This window comes from Myotis yumanensis, unplaced genomic scaffold (genome assembly GCF_028538775.1).
Source record: "Myotis yumanensis isolate MYYU_CA2020_CCGP unplaced genomic scaffold, mMyoYum1.0.hap1 SCAF_1, whole genome shotgun sequence".
In the NCBI taxonomy this organism is placed as follows: domain Eukaryota; kingdom Metazoa; phylum Chordata; class Mammalia; order Chiroptera; family Vespertilionidae; genus Myotis; species Myotis yumanensis.
The window spans coordinates 97512366-97534938 of record NW_027223752.1 but is presented as its reverse complement, the minus strand read 5'-3'; the positions used below and the strand labels follow the sequence as shown (position 1 = coordinate 97534938).

Below are 22573 nucleotides of genomic sequence, written 5' to 3'. Positions count from 1 at the left end.
TAGAACCAAGTTGGTCAAAACCTAATGGTTGGATGTGATTAACCTGTCATTTTTATATATTAATGTAACATAATTTAGTGCTTAGTCCAGAGAAAAAGAAGTGAATTTCTGTCCAAAAATCCCCTAAATACAATTTATTACAAATAGACACTTCTACTTATTTCATCAAAATGGCATTCTTATGCTCTATCTGCGTCCAGCCCTCAGAAAGATGCATCTGAAATCTAGATTCTCAAGTCAAATTTTGTCAGGCAGCTCCACACCAGTCCATTTCCCCTGAAATCCTGAATAAACTGCTCAACTAGCTTGTGTTCACTATGGTGCTGATGACAATTGGGTCTTCTTGGTTATCCACATAATGATTCCTGGTATGACAATACCCACACCCTCTGTACCAGAAAATGTTTCTTAGGCCCCCATATCTGAGAGAGGCGGGCCGGGTAACCAGCCTCTGTTCAAAAGAAGAAGCATTACATGAAAATGATTTAGCCAAGCTTACAGAGTCTAAAAGTAAGCTAAAGACTTCCATGCTTTAGAGAAATTTTGGAAAATAAAAAGGCAAAACTGCTTCTTTTATTTTTGGTCCCATGAAACACTCTAAAGCAGTGGTTCTCAACCTTGGCTGCACATTAGAATCACCTGGGAATCTTTTTAAAATCCTGATTTCTGGGCCTCATCCTCCGGAAATTCTGTTTCTTTGTTACTAATGTTGTGGCCCCACCCCATAACAAAGAAACAGAATTTCCGGAGGATGAGGCCCAGAAATCAGGATTTTAAAAAGATTCCCAGGTGATTCTAATGTGCAGCCAAGGTTGAGAACCACTGCTCTAAAGTATGTTGACCTGAGAAGTGAATTTAGAAGCTTGTTTCACTTCACTTAGATTCACAACACCTGCTGCTGAAAATGTAACCCAGACTTGAAAGATGAAAAATGTCCTCTGTCAGGCACAGACATACGTTACTGGTTTGGATGATATGTCATTTGTAACTCAAGTAATCATGAATGGGAAATGAAAAAAACAAACAGTTGTGTTGCATCATATGTTTTCTGCTTATCCCTAAACTTGGGAGATAAATTATTGTTTTTAAAGATGGATAGAAATAGATCTATCAGAAGGTGTCAACAGGCCAATACATTTGTCAAAAGAACTGGAAAAAGTGCAGATTATAAGTTTGCTCCTATAAATTACTTTGTGTTCTTAGCTCCACACAGCCAGAGGGCAGGTTTGTTCCTTTGTGTTAAATTGTTATGTTTGCAGTTTGAGAGGGGAAAGAAAAGTGTAAGCATGCGATCTTATTACCTCTGAGAATATAGTAGCTTCTTTCTAGTCTTATATTTTCTGGTCATTATATCCCAATTTTATATCCCCATCCAATGCAATACTCTAAGACAGCGGTTCTCAACCTGTGGGTCGTGACCCCTTTGGTGGTCGAATGACCCTTTCACAGAGGTCACCTAAGACCATCCTGCATATCGGATATTTACATTACAATTCATAACAGTAGCAACATTACAGTTATGAAGTAGCAATGAAAATAATTTCATGGTTGGGTCACAACATGAGGAACTGTATTTAAAGGGCCAGAAGGTTGAGAACCGTTGCTCTAAAATGTCAGAGTTTATTTCATACAAGGCAAATTTTAAAGTGAATAATAAATTGAATCTATTATAATTTAAATACTTTATGTATAATTGCTAATTATTCTCTAGGGTTAACTCTGTGAGTGGATGAGGTTAACTATCTTTATGTAATAGAATAAAAATGAAACAAGAGGGTTAACTCCAATGAATCCTACCCCTTTCTAGCTATGACCATTGTTGGGACAGATATTGTCTTGTCCTCATGATATCACTATTTTAGATGTAAAGAGAATAACTTGGTCATTAATACAGATAAACCCTGGAGTTGGATAGCGAAGTTGGTGTCTCTGTTCTCTCTGTGCTTCTGTCTAACATCTCCCTCTCCTTAAAACTTTCACACTTCTTTGCCTTTCCTGTAAGAAGGTACCACTTTTCTTGTAGCTGGCAACTACTAGCTCCTGGTCCCTTCCTTTTATTCATAGAAGATTTCAGTATGTGAATCTTTGTCCACTTCTCTAATATCTATCACTTTTATTGGTGACTTTAATATCTTTGTGAAAAACTCATCTCTCATATGGCCTCACAGTTCCTTTATCTTCCTCACCTTCAGTGCTTTTTTCCCCTATCTTACAATAGCTACCCACTCCCACAGGTATACCCTTGACCTTGTTTTAACTAACATCTGTCCTGCTCCATCCAGTTCTTCAACCTTCCTGCCATCATTCTTTCTCATTCCCACTCTAGTTATACATTGATCATATCAAGTTCTCTAAATTATCAATCTTACTCTTCATCCTTCATGATCTCTCTCATTTTGTCCTTATTCTTTATTTAGCTGATGTTTTTATATTATACTAAGGGCCCAGTGCACAAATTCGTGCACCTTGAAAGGACCTGTGGGCTGTGAGACAGTGGTGGGCACAGGGGTGGGTCTTGGCCCATCCTACATGCCCCTGCCCAGCCCCTCCTGCCACAGCCCCTAGTCCCTTGTCTGCCGGCAGCCCCGCTCCTGAAGCCACCACTCCCACACCCTGATGGCACTGGCCCTGCTCATACCCACTGACAGTGTGGAGTGATTTGGGCCAGCGCCGGCAGTGGGTGCGAGCGGTGGCTTTGGTACCAGCAGTGGGTGCAAGTGAGGCCGTCGCCGGTAGTGGGTGCGAGAGGTGGCTATTGGCCCTGATCACCCCTCAGGAGCAGGCGGAAGTGGAGAAGTGCTGAGGGGCGATCGGGGTCAGCAGTCACCTCTCACACCCACTGATGGCACTGAACGATTGAGGTTGGTGCTGGACACTGGCAGCGGGTGCGAGTGGGGCTGGCACCAGCAGCAGGTGCAAGCACTGGGCGGGACCACAGCGCATGGGAGCAAAGAATTTTCGGTAACCACCAGAAGCACGCCCCATGACAGCAACTGGTGCCCAGCCTTGGTCTGGCGCCCCAGCTCACCTGCTCCACCATCCGCCCGCCATGTTCCACACGTGCCCCCTGGTGGTCAGCACACATCATAGCGACTGGTTGTTGGGTTGTTCAGTTGTTGGGTTGTTCCGCTATTCAGTCTATTTGCATATTAGGGTTTTATATATATAGATCATTACATCTATATACTTGCCCTTTTTTCCTCCATTTTACTTTCCCCCAATAAAAACTCTAACTCTGGTTATCCCACTCTCTCATATTTCACATTGACAACTGAATAAGTCTGGAGAAAAGCATGTGCTTCTGCTGACTGATTCCAATTTAAACTCATGGCCACAGGTCCTTCCTGTTTATCTTTATACTCCAATGTAAGCTCCTTTCCCACGCTCCAATATGAGACTGTGTTGCAATTTGTATAACTCCTCCAAGATGCACAGCACCCCCTGTGCATCCAATTGCTCATGCCTTCCACTGTAAAAGAACACTCATACCTGCTTTCACCCAAGCCTGCTTTCACCTTTTCATTCATCAATTTATCTCTCTGAACTTAATTTTTCCCACTAGCATAAACGTGTTCTTTTGATTTCTTCCTTCAGCTTCACCATATTTCTCAGATCTCTTTTGGGTAAAAATGTGTGACTAAAGTTGCTATCTCTATTTTCTCTCCATTTCTTTCTTTCCTCAGTCCACTCCAATTGGCCTTTACTATCCTATTCCTTGGAAACTGTGCTATCATAGACCAACAACGACCTATGTCCTCTCACATTTAATGTTCACTTGATTGTCCTTATCTTACTAGACTTCTCATGCCGCAGTCTTTTCGCAGCAAGGGTTCAGGAATCTGGAGAAGGGGCTGCGACATAAATGGATAGAGACTAGACAAGAAATATAAATTTGGAAGGCATGTTGGGGGAACCAGAGGGAAACCAGCTCTCTAGTGGAGTGGCTCCCAGAATGTCTGGACCCATGGCTTTTTATGCACACATTTTGCCCTTCAGCAAAGCAGACACACATATCAAAGGTAAGGTTTGGTAAACAGTAAAGGATTATCAGGTTAGGGGAATTGCCCTCAGCTGTTTGACAGCAGGTAATAATATGCAGATCTTAAGCCCTGCTGAAGATGTCCATCAGCCTTCTAATGAACATCTCACATTTATTATGCTAACTACTGTTCTTAGCCTCCAGCATTCTCATAAGCATTTGACCCAGTTGACCACTTCTCTTTATAGAAACACTTTCTTCTCTAGATCTTCCTCCTTCCTCACTGGCCATTTCTCCTTCTCTGATCCTCCTCTCTGCTCAGGCTCCAGTTTGTTCCTGGAAAACATCATTCCCATATTAGGTTCTCATCTTGGAATGCCCCTTCTCTCCATCTTCCCAGGACAATCCCCTTTCTGCATATAACTTACCTAAATCTATTTTCTGACAACTCAAGTCTTTCAGAAACACCAACTCACATCACTTTGTTTTATCTTTACTATAGGTCTTAATATATTTATAGTTATTTGTTTATTGATCGGCCTGACACATTGAGAATATAAATTCTATGAAAGTAGGGAACTTGCCTGTCTTGTTCTAGGTTGTAGGTCATTAAAAAAATTTCTTGTGTAAATTAGAAAATTAACATTGATTTACACAGTGACAACTATTAATTAACTAACAAGACTAATGTCATTAAACTGCTATGTTCATTGAAACATTTGATGCCATGTGGATGGTAATTTCTCCACTCATCCATAAAATAATTCAGTAAAGTTTTAGAAACTACTACATTGACCTCAATTTCTGTTTTCAAATACTAACCTAGGAACTGTAACACTAATGCTTTATAGGTCAAGACCCACTCAAAAAAAGAAAAGCCCTTTCAAAGACAGTGACAGTAGTTAATTTTAAAAGCAGGGCTTTTAATTAAATCATAGACAAATATGCAAAAAGAATGATTTTATATACCTCAGGTTAAAATTTAAATGTTAAGATTTAAATTTAAATATAGCTAAGATTTATTTAAATACAATTGTAGATTGTTTCCAATGGCATTGTTTAGTGCAAAGAGAAAAATATTTTTTTCATAAGTTATGCTAATGCTTTCTTTCATTTGTAACTATGATTAATTACTTCCTTTAACTCTGGACACTAAGGTGGAAAATAAATCCTGGAAAGGGAAATCTAGAAAACTTGGGTAAGTTTTTAATTTAGTTATTTTTCAACCAAAGTATAAATCAACTAAAAAATCATTAGTTATACAATTATGAAATTTAGAGCAATTTTTTGTGATAACCTAAACACTAAATTGCCTTTGTAAAAAATCAGCTTCTATAAGGAATTTGCTTAATAAATATATCACCAGATGCTGCCAAAGCACTCTCTTAATATGTGCAATCAGTGTGTATTTCTCAATATCTTCTCATTCTCATGCCAAACAATTGCTGATTATCGGATTATTTATTTACACTATAAAACAGGACGAATGATATTATGTCCTAAAGAACAAAGACTGTGCTTTCCTGGCCAATATGGATGATGACTCATGCTGGTTTCCTAAAATGGCAAATCCCAATTTAAAAGAAAAACACATTTTAAAGGATTTTTTTCCTCAAAATATTTCTATTATGAAAAATATTCTGAACTATTACTTGTCTAGGGATGTTAATCACATTAGTGCATTATCCCCATAATGAAATAAGATAAATACAATCCTTTCAAGCAAGATATTAACTTAAGAATCCACATTGTGAATTTGCTACCTAAAATTGGTCACTTTTGTAAAAGAATATGACATTGTTGAGGACAAGCTACTGGAACAAAGATGCAGAGCTAGATAATTTACAATCATGTTATCATTAATCTTTGGTTTTCAAAAATATTATTTGAGTTTTTAACTTACTGGATATAATATTAAACTATATATTTTCTAACTCAAATGAAATGTTAAAGTAATGATAAAATATGATAGTAAATGGGAGTAAGTAGATGTGACTTTTGTACAAGAAAAAATTGTTCCCAGTACTAAAAATTTTTAGTATGTATTACTAAAGACTGTGAGAAATAAATTAAGTGAAATTGGGCTCTTAAACATTGGTTTTTCTTCTCTAATACTTTGACCAAAAAAAGACTTTCCTATTCGTAGAGTGATCTTTGCAAAATGTCTTAAAGAGTTCACATTATTGGTCAATGTTTATTTATTTTTTTGTTTTATGCAGTTTATTGGAAACAAATAAAACACTATACTTATTTGCGTTATTCTTGATTGTTGAGCTATGATACTTTTATACCTAGGCTAAATATTATTTTGACATATTAAAATAGATGCTACACTCTCCCTTTATAGTCATTCTGTTATTTAATTTTTTTTCCAAGTCATTAGTCCTCCATTTCATTCCTTTTTATCATGGCTTTAAATATTCATGAGACTTTATGACTTCCCTTCTGAACACTAATAAACCACTCCTTGAAGCTGCTTCAACTACAACTGCACAGCCAGAAGGTCATAATAAAAATGATGGAGGTAACAGTCACCATCATCATCACCATACTAATCTGGTCACAATCACAACTTCCTCAGACCTCAACATATTCTCAATTACTTATAATGGTTAATGAACTAAAATATCCAAGAAAGAAAGTCTCTTGCTCAGAGATCTTAAAGCATTTTGTAAATTTAACTTTTTTTTAAAATATATATTTTATTGATTTTTTACATAGAGGAAGGGAGAGGGATAGAGAGTTAGAAACATCGATGAGAGAGAAACATCAATCAGCTGCCTCCTGCACACTCCCTACTGGGTATGTGCCCACAACCGAGGTACATGCCCTTGACTGGAATCGAACCTGGGACCCTTGAGTCCGCAGGCTGATACTCTATCCATTGAGCCGAACTGGTTAGGGCTGTAAATTTAAGTTTTATATTACATACTAGAGGCCCACTGTATGAATTCATGCATGGGAGGGGTCCGGCCGGCCCAGCCCTGATTGGCAGATTGGGGCCGGGCCTGTCAGGAGGAGGAGACAGCAGAAAGTTGGCGGGCTGGCCTGCCCTAATTGGGGCTGATAAAAGCCAGGGCAGCTGGGGGGAGGGGCTGAGGGCAATTGGCTAATGGGCCCTGCCCCTGATTTGGATGGGGGGGCCAATTGGGGGCAGGGCCAGCCATGGGAAGGGGCTGTGGGTTGTGGGCTGTCCAACCCTGTGGGGCGAGGTTACGGTGTTTTGGCCAGGTTCAAGCCTCGGACTAATGAAAGGACAGGGTCCTCTCATTGCCACGTGCAAGTCCCAGCTGGAGGGCAGGGCCCTCCCAGCACAATTATAGCCAACAGCTGTGGTTGTAAGCTTGAACCTATGGTCCAAACACGTAACCCCACGTGCCTTGTGGTAGAGTTCATGTGCATATAGTTGAGTGAGGTTGGAGCTCACGAGAATGCTGTAAACAACGTGATCATGCCCCTACTTTGCCTCGTGGCATCTGCTATAAGATAAAGAGACGGCTTGTGGGCGCTGTTGTTGTCTCCTCATCAGGGAGGCAGCATCCCACCGAGACCCAGCTTTCATTCTCTTGTCTGTCTTTTCCTTAATCCTTTCACCCCCCCCACTCGGGATCACCCTTGCTTGTACAGTCACACAACCCAGCCCCCGAATGGGTTGGGGGGCCAATCAGGGGTCAGCAGCCTGAGGGAGGGGCTATGGGTGGTTGGCCAGCCAGCCTTGAACCTGATCGGAGTGGGGAGGCTGATCAGAGGTGGGGCCGGGCATGGGGAGGGGCTGCAGGAGGTTGCCTGCCCAACCCTGCTCCCTACTGGGGTGGGGGGGCAATCAGTGGCAGGGCCAGCTACGGGGAGGTGGAGGGGCCATCGGGGGTGGAGTTGGCTGGGGGGAGGGGCTGTAGGAAGTTGGCCAGCCAGTCCCACCTCCTATTGGGGTTGAGAGGGTGATCAGGGGTGGGGCAAGCTGTGGGGAGGAGCTGAGGTCCATCAGGGTGGGGTGGGCCAATCAGGGGCGGGATCAGCCAGGGGGAAGGGCTGCGGGGGCGGGGGGGGGGGGTTGGCCAGCAGCCCCACCATCAATCGGGATGGGAGAGGCCAATCAGGGGTAGGGCTGGCGGGGGGGAGGGGATGTGGGTGGTTGGCTGGCTGGCCCCACCCCTCGTCAGGCTGGTTTGCTGGTCACAGTGGGTATCATAACAACCGTTGTTATGGTCATTACAGCATTCTGATTACTGGCTTTTTATATATATAGACCAGAGGCCCAGTGCATGAATTTGTGCACCAGTGGGGTCCCTCTCCCTGGCCTGCAGGATCGGGCCAAAATCAGCTCTCCGACATCCTCTGAGGGGTCCTGGATTGCGAGAGGGCACAGGCCAGACCGAGGGACCCCACTGGTGCACAATCAGGGCCAGGGAGGGACGTGGGAGGTTGGCCAGCTGGAGAGGGACTGTGGGAGGGTTCTAGGGCATGTCCAGCCCATCTCGCTCAGTCCCAATCAGCTGGACCCAGCAGCAAGCTAACCTACCAGTCAGAGTGTCTGCCCCCTGGTGGTCAGTGCACATCATAGTGACTGGTCAACTGGTCGACTGTCTGCCCCCTGGTGGTGAGTGCATACATGTCATAGCAACTGGTCAACTGTCTGCCCCCTGGTGGTCAGAGTACGTCATAGCAAGCAGTTAAGCGGCCTTAGCATATCATTAGCATATTACACTTCAATTGGTTGAATGGCTGACTGGACGACCAGACACTTAGCATATTAGGCTTTTATTATATAGGATGCTAATCACATGAGATAACTACAAAAAGATACAAAGAAAAAGGTTAAGCATGTTATACACTATTTAATTTTATTTCTTTTGATAATTAATATACACTTATTTTATTTTTAAAATATTTTTATTGAATTTATTTGGATTACATTGGTTAATAAAAGTATGTAGGTTCCAAGAGTACAATTCTATAATACATCATCTGTATACCACATTGTGTGCTCACCAACCAAAGCCAGTTCTCCTCCATCACCATTTATCCCCCCTTTCCACCTTTCTACCTTTCAGCATCCCCCTTTCCCTACTGATGTTTGTGTCTATGAGGTTTTTTTGTTTTTTTTCTTTAATCCCTTCACCTATTTCATCCAGACTCCTGCCCCTCTCCCCTCTGGCAGCTGTCAATCTATTCTCTGTACCTATGAGTCTGTTTCTATTTTGTTTGTTTCTTTATTTTGTTCATTAGATTCCACATATAAGTGAAACCATATGATATTAGTCTTTCTGTTACTGGCTTATTTCACTTGGCATAATATCCTCTAGATCAGCCATGGGCAAACTACGGTCTGCGGGCTGGATCCGGCCCGTTTGAAGTGAATAAAACTAAAAAAAAAAAAAAAAAGGACCGTACCCTTTTATGTAATGACTAGAGGCCCGGTGCACAAAAATTTGTGCACTGGGGCAGGGGGAGTCCCTCAGCCCGGCCTGTGCCCTCTTGCAGTCTGGGACCCCTCAGGAGATAATGACCTGCTGGCTTAGGCCTGCTCCCAGGTGGCAGAGGGCAGACCCAATCCCTAGGTGCAGCCCCTGGTCAGGCTCAGAGCAGGGCTGATTGGGGAATTGGGGCGCCGCCCCCTGTCATGCACAGAGCAGGGCGGATCAGGAGGTTGCAATGCCACCCTCAGTCACACTCAGGGTGGGGCCAATTGGGGGGTTGGGGCACCGCCCTCTGTCACACTCAAGGCAGGGTCGATGGGGAGGTTGTGGCGCCACCGCCTGTCACGCACAGAGCAGGGCCCGTGGGGGGAGGGGGGTTGGGGCGCCGCACCCTGTCACACACAGAGCAGGGCCAATCAGGGGGTTGGGGTGCCTTCCCCTGTCACGAACAGAGCTGCAGGGCAATCAGGGGGTTTGGGCGCTGCCCCCTGTCACGCTGATCCCGGTACTAGGAGGCATATTACCCTTTTACTATATAAGAGAGAGGCCTGGGGGCCGGCTGATTTGCCCTGAAGGGTGTCCTGGATCAGGGTGGGGGTCCCTACTGGGGTGCCTGGCCAGCCTGGATGAGGGGATGATGGCTGTTTGCAGCTGGTCACACACCCTTCAGGGTGGGGGTCCCCACTGGGGTGCCTGGCCAGTCTGGGTGAGGGGCTGAGGGCTGCTTTCAGGCTGACTGAAGCTCCCAACCGCTCCTTTTTTTTCTCTTTTTTTATTTTATTCTGGGCCAGCTTTAGCTCTGGCTCTAGCTCTGAGGCTTTGTATCTGGTTTGTTTGCCGTTCTATAATCGAAACAATGTATAACTTCAGCTCTGAGGTCCCGGCTGGCTGAAAGCTGGTTTCAGCTTCTTATTTGCAACATAGTACATAGTTGCTTAGAGTTGCAACTCAGAGGCGGGCAAGTCAGGCGGGGAACGTTGCAGTCTGCAGTCCCTGCAGCAAGCAAGCCTCATGTTCGCTTCCAGCTGCCTGGCTGCCGGCCGCCATCTTGGCTGACAGTTAATTTGCATAAGGATATGCTGATTAGCCAATGGGAAGGGTAGCGGTCGTACGCTAATTACCATGTTTCTCTTTTATTAGTGTAGATGTTTACTTTGAATTTATATTAGTTCACACAAACACTCCACCCATGCTTTTGTTCCGGCCCTCCAGTCAGTTTAAGAACCCATTGTGGCCCTCGAGTCAAAAAGTTTGCCCACCCTGCTCTAGATCCATCCATGCTGTTGCAAAAGTTAAGATTTTTTCCCTTTATATGGTTGAGTAGTATTCCATTGTATAAATGTATCCAGCTTTATTATCTACTCATCTACTGATGGGCACTTGGGCTGCTTCCAAATCTTGACTGTTGAGATAGTGCTGCAATGAACTTAGGGTACATATACTATTAATTTTAAACAATTGATAGAGCATGAACCAAGAACCAAGGGAGAATTGAAGACTATGGAAAGGAAAGCTACAGAAACTTAAGCATTTACAAAGTCTGGTTCCCCTGAAATGTCTGCAGGAAGAATATCAAAGAAGAAAAATGTCAGAATAAATATTTTTCATTGCCCTTGAAAATTATACCAGTAAATGAGAGGCTGGCAACAATAGTCTTATACTTGGAGATTTACAGAAGTCTCCTGAACCCTCAGAGGAATCAATGTAGTCATTATTTTTCATTGTTGTTGTTAATCCTCACCTGAGGATATTTTCCCATTGATTTTTATTTTTATTTTTTAGAGAGAGTGGAAGGGATGGGGAGAGACAGAGAGAGAGAAACATATCGATTGGTTGCCTCCCGCAGGACCAGGGCCCAGCTTTAAAATGTCCACAGCTGTTTGAAATTGTACTTTGTATATTTACCTCTTTGTTTTGCATGTTACTCCTTCTGCTCATGGATTTAATGAAATAATTTACAAGAAGAATTTATAACGAAATAGTTGTTTTAGTTTTATAATATCTGTCTTCAATGTTTTAAAAGGGTGATTTTTCCTGAGTTTCTCATATTTCCTTGAATAGATTCTATTTACTTAAATAATTCAGCAAATTCTATTTAATTGGGATCCTGATAAATGGCATGACCTCTTAATTAGGAACTTAGATAAAAAGACTTGGTTAAATGCTTTTCAATTACTTTACATTATTCTTCCAGTAAAATAACTTACTAGTTTAAGTAAATATGAAGAAAAAACCCCAAAAAAACTAGTTACTAAAGTTCTAAAAGCTGTTTATCATAGTACTGAATGAATGCTGCTCATCTAGAACTCTGGGGTTTTTGTCCTATTCTAATGGCCATTAAAGTTGTAGTACCTGAGAATTATTTTAATGTTTCCTAATTATTTAATGCCTGCTAATTGGAACGTGTTTACTGTATCTTCATAAGAGAAAAGGAAACTTTCTGATTTTCAGTGTTATTGAGCTATTGCTATATCTATGATAGTTATGTAAATGAAAAGGATTATTAAAGTGTGTAAAAATGCTGAAAGGACTTATGTGTCGCTTTGCTAACACTATGGGGCAGAAATTATTTTTATTCTAATTTTTCAGTTAAGAGGTCTGAGGCCTGAGTGGATAAATAACCTCCTGGTGACAGAGCCAGTGATGTGAAAGCCAGGATCCCATACCATGCATCCTCATTCCTGATCCGACCCACCTACTTAGTCACTGTGCTATGGCATCTCCCTCGTTACAGAAAGGGGTGTGTACAGTGTGGCCTTAGATGTATTAAGTGGAGTTCTTGACATGGGTACATTTGACTTAGAGGTGAAACCGGTGTTTCTTGTAGGCAATCTGATTGTCTCTTGGAAATATAGCTTTTTTAGTATTTACTAATAATTTATTTTATTCTCTTTTAGGTCCAGATCATGAGTAGAGTGCTACATTTTGAATTTGATCACTGATTTATAAACTTTGAGGCAATAGTCAAACTTTTCCCATTTCTCATCCCATTCCCATGTGGGATGGAATCTGTGTGCCATTTAAACAAACTTTAACTGATATGATAAAAGGATCATGGTTCTTGGAGTCAATAGGTCTGATTTTTAGTGCTGGGTTCTGTCAACTACCAGCTTTAACATGATAAATGAGTTTGGGTTGTTTTTTTTTTTTCCTTCTTTCTTTCCTTGCTTGTAAGAGAAATATGTTTTCTAGTTCATGGGAATCTTGGGGAAGATTCCTTGAAATGAGATATGCAGGTAAAGTAACTAGAAAAATGTATCACTTATAAAATATGTATTGAATAAATGTTACTTCTGTTTCCTTGCCTGCCTGCCCTGCTGCTGTATTTTAAACTCTGGTTACTGATAGTTTTATATAAATGCTATAAATCTAAGGGGAGCTAAAACTGTCAGTCTAATTCATGGGAGTTGGTTATCTTCACAATAGTATTTCAGCCCCCAAATATTTTTTTAAAATATATTTTATTGATTTTTTTACAGAAAGGAAGGGAGCGGGATAGAGAGTTAGAAACATTGATGAGAGAGAAACATCGATCAGCTGCCTTCTGCACATCCCCTACCAGGGATGTGCCCGCAACCAAGGTACATGCCCTTGACTGGAATCGAACCTGGGACCCTTCAGTCCGCAGACCGATGCTCTATACACTGAGCCAAACCAGTTAGGGCAGCCCCCAAATATTTTAAGCCACAGTGAAACACAAGGACACATTTGAATATTATATTGCTAATAATTCAGATCTGGTTGTGATGGCCTATCTTATTTATATCACTTAAAACTGTATTTAAAGCTAACTTTTCCCCAGTTGCTAATGATAAAATGTAGCTTCAGAACTGCCCTAACCAAACCTTTGTATACCACTCATGCTTTGTGCATATATGTTTCTAATCTAATGTCATCTTACATATGTTTAACTATATGTTGTGTTTAACATTAAAATGCCGTTTCCCCTTATTTTAAAATGTATTCAAACAATGTCATTAATTTGATAGGAATTTAATAAATTATTACTAATCTGGATTTATATTTAATTATTCTCATTTTAAAGGTGTAGAATCTAATGCAGAGTAATTCATTTTCTTGAAGTCATATGAAATATTTAGTAATAGTTGTGATATTATTTGAATTTTCTAAGTAATGTCACTAGTATTTTTTATCATAGAAAATTATACTATGTAAATAAAAATATTTTTTTCTCAGCTTTCCCATGTGCTTACATTTAAAGAAGTGAAGAAGAGCAGTGACTTTGTGATCCCATCTAGAGACACATTTCTCGTGGGGGCAGTGCACCAACCACAAGGAACGACATTTCATGGACAAGCTAAATTGGCATTTAAGAGCAAGGCTCTTGGCTTCAAGTCCAAGATAGCAAAGTAGGAAGAACCTGACACCAAAACTACAACTACATATAGAAGAGCTATCTCTGAGAAAATTTGAAGACTAGCAGAACAAATTTCCTACGATTTCAGGTATAAAGAAAAAGCCACATTGAGACTGGTAGAAGGGGTAGAGACTAAGTCTAGTCAGGACCTATCCATGCAGTGACTTACAAGTGAGAGGGATATCACAACTGTGGAGGTTGTGTTTGAAGAGTGAGGGGTCTGACCCCTAGCCTGAGGAACATATATCAGGAAGAGGAGCCCCCATAGCATCTGGCTTTGAAAACCAACAGGGCTTACATCTGGGAGAGCCGAAGGGCTGATTCTCATGGGGGTAATGAAGTATAAGCCCTGATGAATGCTGTGCAGTAGTGAGTCTGTAACACAGCTGAGGGACACTAATCTTGGGGAAACCACCACTTTATATCAAACAGTAGTCAAGCCTTCTCTTTGTCCTTGAAAGAGATATTACCTGATCACTCAAGACTGCTTGCTGCAAACACAACCTTGAGAAATGATCCATGTAAAAAGCAGTCAGGGCCTCATATTCTTGGCATATAAGATTTATGGAGCAGCGATACATGGAGGGGTACCTCCCAACGGATGAACCATCTTAGACAGTCCAATTAGAGGGAATTATTTTTACTCTTGCCCCTGAAATTTGAACCTAGAAAAAATGTCATGTTTCAGTTTCTGCTGTATTGTAATTAGAAAAGAATAGTCTGTCTGGGAATGGAGCCAACATGGAAAAAGTCAGAGATGAAAAAGTTGACTGGAAAAAAGGTCATAATGAGTTATGGATCAAGTACACCCTGAAGACAGATCTTACTCAAGAATTGTCAGTTATGTGAGCTATTGAGGTTTTCATTCATTCACAACTAAGAGAGTTCTGACTGATTTGGGATTTGACAGGCATTGGCTCATCAGATAGCCCTATTAAGGAGGTATTATTGTTCTGATCATATAGATAAGCAAAATGTCCATCATGGAGATTAACTTGCCCAGTATCACACAATGAATATTGTAGAATCATGTCTAATGATGATAAACTCCATGCTCTTATCACTTAAATTATTAGTTCTCAAATGTTGGTGTACTTTAGGAATACTAAGATTCATCTCAGACCTAAGGAATCAAAGTCTCTATGGTGAAGCATATGGAATATGCACGTTTACAGGTTCTTGGGTAATTCTAGAGCACTTCTTAAGAAAGATTTGGCTTAGAAAAAATATGTGATTTTAAGAATAATGCTGCCTGATATCCTTATTTAAAGCCTTGTTTCTGAAAGATAACATGTGAAGCCTTGTCAGTGATGTAAACTACAAACCAAAGGAAATCCTGTTCTGAGAAGAGCTCTACTGGGAGAAGTGGGAGAAGTCAGAAAACAAAGAGTCTTGGCTGGGGCAGAAGGGTTAGGAAATTGAAACTTAAAAGGGAAAGGAAGGGAAACAGAGTCATTCTATTTTACCAATTGTTACCCCAAAAGTTCCTTTTGCTTAAGGTGTGTGTGTGTGTGTGTGTGTGTGTGTGTGTGTAAGTTCAGATCCCATACAGTGTATACATAAGGAAACTCGAGAGTCCTTTAGAAAAGGCACACAGACATCCTCTTGATTTGCTAATTACAGTGGTTCATTGGACAGGAAGGAGAATGTTTAATTTAATTATTGACTTTGAATACACATTTTGCCATTGCTAATAATATTAGCTAGATTAATGAATTGTTCAAGGGTTATAGAGACAGAAAGAACACAATGAGAGCTCTTGTTCATCAATATTTGGACAGCCTTTCCCAGAATAGTCATGTAAGTCACATGGGTCATTGTACAATATTCTCCTCCTTGCCTATCATGTCTTGGATTTTTTCTCCTCTTTAAATTTAAATGGAGTATTAGTTGTCTTTTGATATAGGTATTATTGTGAAAGTCAGAACAATTTCTGTACATAATATTCTACAGTGTTTCCATAACATGTCCTTCCCCAAGTGGAGTCTGATATATAGTCCACTTGGGGAAGGACATATTAATAATTTTTTGATGAAACAAATATTTTATTAAGCATATATTACATTAAAAGCATGGTTCCAAGAGTGTTCCAAGTAATTTATTTAATCTTCACAACAACTCTATGAGGTCACACAAGTAGAATTTATTGCAGCCAGGATGTAAACCCAGGCAAGCAAAACTCCAAGGCCTCTCCTCTGAGCGACTGCAATGGCAGGTGTCAGTCATGGAAGCAGGTCAATTACGCAGGCAGAGTGAAAAAAGAAAGAATCAACAACTGGTCCTGGGAAAGGTAGTGGGGAGGGGGAAAGCTTTCAAAGAGAAAGCAAAACATAAAAGTAGAAGAACTTTGACTTCAAAATAATGGGAGGAGGAAAAGGGGGGAGTGGAGGGAGCTGGAGTACCTGAAGTCTTTACCTGTAACTGGACTGGCATGTCGACATGAAGAGGACGTGGAGGTGAACTCCACTGCAGAGAAAGGCGTTAGTTGATAGCTTCTCCACCTCTCATTTCTTTTTATGCATCTTGTCCACTAAAAATTGAAGGCTGGAATCAATCCGGCGTAAAGAGATATTTATTTTTAAAGTTTTGAGCTCATTATTATTTCAAAGAATTTTGGGATCATGCCTGCAGTCTCATTCTTAAATGTGTACATACTTCCATCTTTTGGCTAATAAGATTTAATAGATGATTTGACCCCAAAAAAAGTTTATTATCAAAGTGGACATTTTACCAAAGGATTTCTATTTAAAATTATACCTCCTTTTTAGATGATGCTCCTCTCTACCCAGCAGTGTGACAAGCAGGTATTTTACATTTTAGTTTGAACTGATTATTTCTGTTCACAGGCCTCAACTTTGGTAACATTGCAGAAACACCTTCCTTTCCTTTATAGTTGAAATCGGAAGCCAGACTACCTAATCATCCCTAACGCAGTCATTTCATTAGGTCTCATTATAATGCCTTGTGTCCAGATATTGAACAAAATAGTAAATAATCACTAATATTATATCTGTGCCTGCCTCCCTCTAGTCTAGGGGAACTATGTAATAATGTTAAACCTCTTTGTCTTCTTTTAAGGAACTGAAATATGTTGAATGAAAAGCGAGCTATCCATCTGAACACGTAGAAGAGGTCCTTATTGGCTCAAAGTACATGGTGGGACAAGGGATCAGCATAGACTCTGTAATACTGTATTTTTAAAGCATACACCACTGTAACGATTATTTAAAACATCTACCAATCATTTCAATTGAGTACCTAACCTCTCTGATGTGGTAATTGGAATAAAGCAGGCAATGAGCAAAATTTGCCAAGTATAACCATATTACCAAAGTGGTTTTAGAAGACAGATTATGACATCTCTATTTTTTGTTTAAAATAAATTAGAAATATATCACATTTTTTAAATGTATCATCCATAATATTCTCCAAGAGAACTCCTTGCCTTCTTTTTCAGGCCAAAACCATACATTCAGCATTTCGTACAATGGTCAGGGTTAAATTGGATGAGGCATCAAAATTTCAAACATAATCCTTTTGGGGGTATTGTGTGAGAAGATGGCCTGACAGATTCTATCCTGGGAGCACAAAGGTCACCAGTAAGACATAATAGTTCACAGGCACTGAACTGATACATTTTAACTTAATTGGGAAATCATGTTTCATTGTAGTCTCTCACCCTGAGGTGAGGCTCATCACCTAAGGATAGGAGAGGGCTTGTCTTCAAGTGCTAAGCAACACAAAAAGGCTTGGAAATCAGCTGAAGCGGTGGGGATGGGGTTGCAGAGAAATTTGCTAAATCCTTTTTTCCTACTTTAGCACATCGAAGGCCAAGATTAAGTATTTCCTCTAGTGCAAATGAGATGTGGGGTGTGTGGAATGCTTTTAATAAGAGAAGTTGACAAAGGTAAGGAGAGAGGCAAAAGACCTATGCCAGAGCTACAGAAATAGATATCAGACAGGAGATCCCGAGGGTCACCAGTTTAGAGCTACCATAGATCCCTTTTAGTCACTGAGCCAAGAGGCTCACCACAGGGCTGCCTGCAGCAGGGCGAGGTCACTCCTGGCAGAGGCTGGGGCAGGCCACCAGGCTGCATGGGGCAGGGAAGACACAGGGCTGCAGCCCACAGGAGCTGAGGTACAGCTCTCACCACACTGAGAGGTGATAGATCACAGGCTCCGGATTTCAACAAACTGCAGCCAGGAATCACCCAGGTGTACAGAGAGCAGAGGGCAGAGAGGCAAAGCATAAGATATGTTTTTCTTCTCTTATGTTGAAATCTAATTTTTCTATTTCTTTTACCCATTGCCCCCTGTGACACCTTTAGGCAAACTTTTTTTCTTTTCTTTACATTATCTTTCTCTGGGATGTAAATCAGCAATTACTTAGCTCCCACAACAAAGTGTGAGACCATAAATGTGGGCGGGCAGACAGCAATTTAATCTCTGAGAGATTGAAATATCAGGTAGTTTGGTGACAACAGAAAAGCATAGAGAGTGCAACCTAGTACAGTGCTTCCGATTCATATCACTCAAGGTTTGTTTGTTTGTTTCCCCTCTCTAAATTAATAGACTTTTCTTTAAAAATATATTTCAAGGTATAACCTTAATCTTGGTAGAAATGCCCAAAGGTAATATGAAATTTTTCTTCTTAAAAATCTAAGTGGAACATAAAACAACTCAGCCAATGTGTGTGTGTGTGTGTGTGTGTGTGTGTGTGTGTGTGTTTAGGTAATCCGTTGAAATAGTAAAATTCAAATGGCAAAGTCAGACAATTTGAAACAACATAATACATTTGTTTATTTGGTTAATATTACAATGGTAACAGGTTAAGAGCACTAGATTTGTATCTTCTTAAGAGGTTAATGATCAAGATTTTGATTTGTAAATTTCACTGTTCTTAACCAGTTAAAAATCTACTTTCCACAGACTGTCAAATCTCAGAGAGAAGATGGGGGTGGGTGGGCGGGAAGATAGCAACCAAAGAACTTGTATGCATAACCCTTGGACACAGACAATAGGGTAGTGAAGGCTGAGGTGAGGGCGGGGGATGGAGGCAGGCTAGAAGGGGTCAATGGGGGAAAAATAGGACATATGTATTACTTTCAACAATAAAGATATTTTAAAAATCTATTTTTCAAAAGAGCAATAATATATACTATTATTAAGGGACAGAATGAAACTTTCTGATTTAGAACCAAAAGCATATTTGTTAATTAGTTTAAACTAAACATAAGGGGCATTTGAACTCTTGGTTACTGCTTTCAGGAAAGCACAATGTTCTTGAAGCAAATATACAGAAACATCTTTTTCCAGAGTGATCTCAACCATTGTGTATCATGTCAATGGTAGACCCGAGAGCCCCAGACCTACCACCTCCCGATGGATCGTTGTAATGCACTCTGGCTAACTTCAGCGCTCAACCAACAAACATGTATTTAGTGCCTACTATGTACAAGCCAGTATACTAAAACAATACAGGGAATACAAAGAAGTAAAATTATTGGTCCTTGTCCTGCTCAGGCTTCCAATGTAGTTTGTAAGATTAAACACAGACACAACTTACTCCATTTTCAATGTCTTTAAAAGAATAATGATGTGAACTGGACTGTGTGTTGGACTCACCTATGGGAAAAACTAGGGGAAGCAGGGACTTAACCAGGGACATCCTCAGCATGGATCAAGTCTATCTGAATCAGACTTCTGAGTTCCAGGTTTGAGTGCTACTTGCACCCCCTTATCTGAAAGTGGTCCAGCCAGCCTTACGCCTGTCATTGTTAGCGGCTCTATTTGGGAGCTATTTTATGGACTCGTGACAATGGAGCAAGATAAACAAATATACATAATATGTAAATATATATTATGCATATCCAAATCATATACAAGGTGATGCTGAAAGCAAGGAGTACAGGGCTTTTCACTCTGCATGAGAGGAGGCTAACCCACATAATCATTTATTTATTGTAAGACAAACAAGAGACTATATAAGGAAAGTTTAAGAAAATCTCCAAACTCACTGGATACAAGCAAAAATAGAAAGGCTGGAAAAGGATAATAAAAGAGGACCCAGCAAAGAGGAGAGGTTTTGAGGGAGCCTTAGACACACACACACACTGCACCCTCACCCTCAGTGTCCTGGAGGAAAAGCCCTGGGCTTGGCAAACAGAGAAAAGGAAAGCAGAGAAATTTTCAAACACCACAAATAAATAAATAAATATGTTAAACAGGAAAATAACTTATTAGGCACCGCTTGAAAGGGGCAAGTCTCAGGGGCCTGACAGGCCCGCTCTCTAGCCTGCAGGTGGCGGCGACACAGCGGGGATAGGCCAGGGCTCTGTAGACGGCACCAGAGGTCCGGGCCCCAGGGCTCTGTCTTAGAGATAAACCAGAGCAGGAAACTGAGTCTGTCGCTGCTCTTAGATCCGCACCTCTGACGTTTGGGTGAGGGATACAACCTAGTGTAGCTGCAGCCACGCTCCCAATCGGCCCCCGGGGAAAGTCCGCCTGCCCTCGGTGGCCTGAGGCAGACCAGCGCCCAGGAGCGCCGGTCTTTGAAACCTAAAGCCCGGCGGTAAGCGGGGCTGGAGGCGGTGGCTTCCATTACAATCCCTCTTCCCGTCCCCAACCTCGGCCCTTGTTCTCAGCTCCTTTTGGCTCCAAAGGGGGTTTGGATGGGAGCCGCGCAATGCCTGGGGTTCGAAGCGCGGGACCGATTTTGCTAAGCACCTGGCTCCGCTCCGGGTGGCGTGGGAGTGGCGAAGGGGCTCGGAGGGCGACGCAGCCTCGCTGTAGAGCAGGAGAAAGGGCCGGCTGCCTCGTTCACTCTGGAGCCCGTCTCCGTTAAAGTAGGGCCGTGCAAGGGGGAGAGCGGTGGTTCCAGACCCCGCTAGGGGCACCAGGCGGAATCCGGCCAGCGCAGGAGCGCGGCGGGGCGGGGCTGAGCGCCGGCTGGGACTCACCCCTAGGGAAACCCGTGGCTAGGCTTAAACACACAGAAAGCACGGCTGGCGGCCTGAGTTGGAGACGCTAAAGAGTTCACGGTCTGCACCGGCAGGACTGGGCGGAAGGAAAGATCGAAGTTACAGATTGGGAAGCGTAGAGGGTGCGGAAGTACAGACGCCGTGTAGGAAGGCGGGAGAGTGGAGAAGGGGGCTCGCAAGCCTTCCCCGTGTACACGCAAAACGCCCGATTCCTCCTTTGTCGGGCTCCTTCCCCAGGTCTCTTCAGCCGAAGACCGGAGCGCACAGTGTCCTATCCCCACTTTGCCACACCGCACCCTGCCCCCTGGGATACTTTCACCTCGCACACCCGGCTCCCCTTGGTCCTCACCCTCCCCTGCGAGGCCCCGGCTCAGAGAGTCGTGATCCGGGACGTGCAGGTGCCATTGCGGAAGACGCCCCCGGACTCCAGGTTCTCGGGCTGAAAGTCCTCCACGCTGTAGGCGCGGCTCTTGAGGGCGGTGGCGTAGTAGTCCACGGGCTCCTCCGTGGCGTTGTCCATCCAGCTGAGGCACAGGATGCGCTGGAAAGAGCGCTTGAAGTTGTCCGAGAGGAAGCCGTAGAGGATGGGGTTGGCGCAGCTGTTGGCATAGCCGAGGATGACCGACAGCTGGCTCACCGTGGCATCGTCCTGCTCCGCGAACACATTGACCAGCTGCACCACATAGAAAGGCATCCAGCAGATGACAAACACCATCACCACCATCATCACCATCAGGGTGATCTTACGCTCGGAGCGCTTGCGCTGCTGCCAGCCGGCCTTGAGGGCGACCATGCGCATTTTGGTGATGATGAGCACGTAGCACAGGCAGATGGCCCCGACGGGCAGCAGGAAGCCCATGAGAAACGTGTACAACACGAAGCCCACCAGCCAGCGCTGGGCGGGCTCGGGCATGAGCATGTTGCAGGCCACCGTGCCGTCACTGTTGGCCGCCGTGCGTGAGAAGACCACGATGGGCAGGATGACCAGCAGCGAGAGCACCCACACCCCCAAATTCACCACCTTGGCCACAGTGGGCCGGCGGTAGCGCGCTGCCTTGATGGGGTGCACCACGGCCACGTAGCGGTCCACGCTGAGCACGGTCAGACAGTAGATGCTGGTGAACATGTTGACCGCGTCCACACTGAGCACGAGGCGGCAGAGCAGCGCGCCGAAGGGCCAGTGGCGGAGCAGCGTGGAGGTGACCAGGAAGGGCACGCTGAGCATGAGCAGCTCGTCGGCAATGGCCAGGTTGAGGATGTAGATGTTGGTGGCCGTCTTCATCTTGGCGTAGCGCAGGATCACATAGATGACCATGGAATTCCCACATAGCCCCACCAGGCACACCACGGAGTAGATGAAGGAGATGAGGATGGCGCTGCCCTGGCCTTCGCTCAAGGTCCCGTTCTGGGACGCATTTCGCCCGGGCTCCTCCATGCCGTCCGCGGCGCCGGCCCCAGGGCTCCTGCTGCCGCTGCCTTCGCCACAGCTGCCCGGGCTGGGGCTGGGAGAGCAGGGAGAGGAGGCGGTGCCATTGGGGAACATCTCCGCGGGTGGGGGACGGTGGGGCTGCTGGGGCTGGGGAGCTCTCCTGGGCCCCCGCCGCTGGCGTCCTCACTCAGCAGCCCGGCCGTCTGCCCGCAGCTCACTGCCGCCTGGCGCCGGAGGGTAGCCCACAGCGGCGGCCGGGAGCTCGGCTCCGACCCGCGCCCGCGGGACGCATGGCCCGACTGCTGCCGGCGCGCAGCCGCTTGCTGCTCCGGGCGCCTGGCCACTCGCGAGCGCGGAGGGGGGAAGCCGGCAGACTGTAGCCCCGAGCCG

At 43.5% G+C, this 22573-nt stretch overlaps 1 protein-coding gene across 1 annotated transcript; it reads right to left on the bottom strand.

Moving 5' to 3' along the window:
* Nucleotides 1-18573: 18573 nt before the first annotated feature.
* SSTR1 (somatostatin receptor 1) lies at nucleotides 18574-22369 on the bottom strand. The gene has a single exon (XM_070407317.1). The coding sequence runs from the start codon at nucleotides 22295-22297 to the stop codon at nucleotides 21125-21127; it is 1173 nt and encodes a 390-aa protein (XP_070263418.1). The 5' UTR covers nucleotides 22298-22369; the 3' UTR covers nucleotides 18574-21124.
* Nucleotides 22370-22573: the final 204 nt, after the last annotated feature.

Coding starts and splice junctions, on each gene's coding strand:
- SSTR1 (XM_070407317.1), bottom strand. CDS start 22,297: ATGTTCCCCAATGGCACCGCCTCCTCTCCCTGCTCTCCCAGCCCCAGC.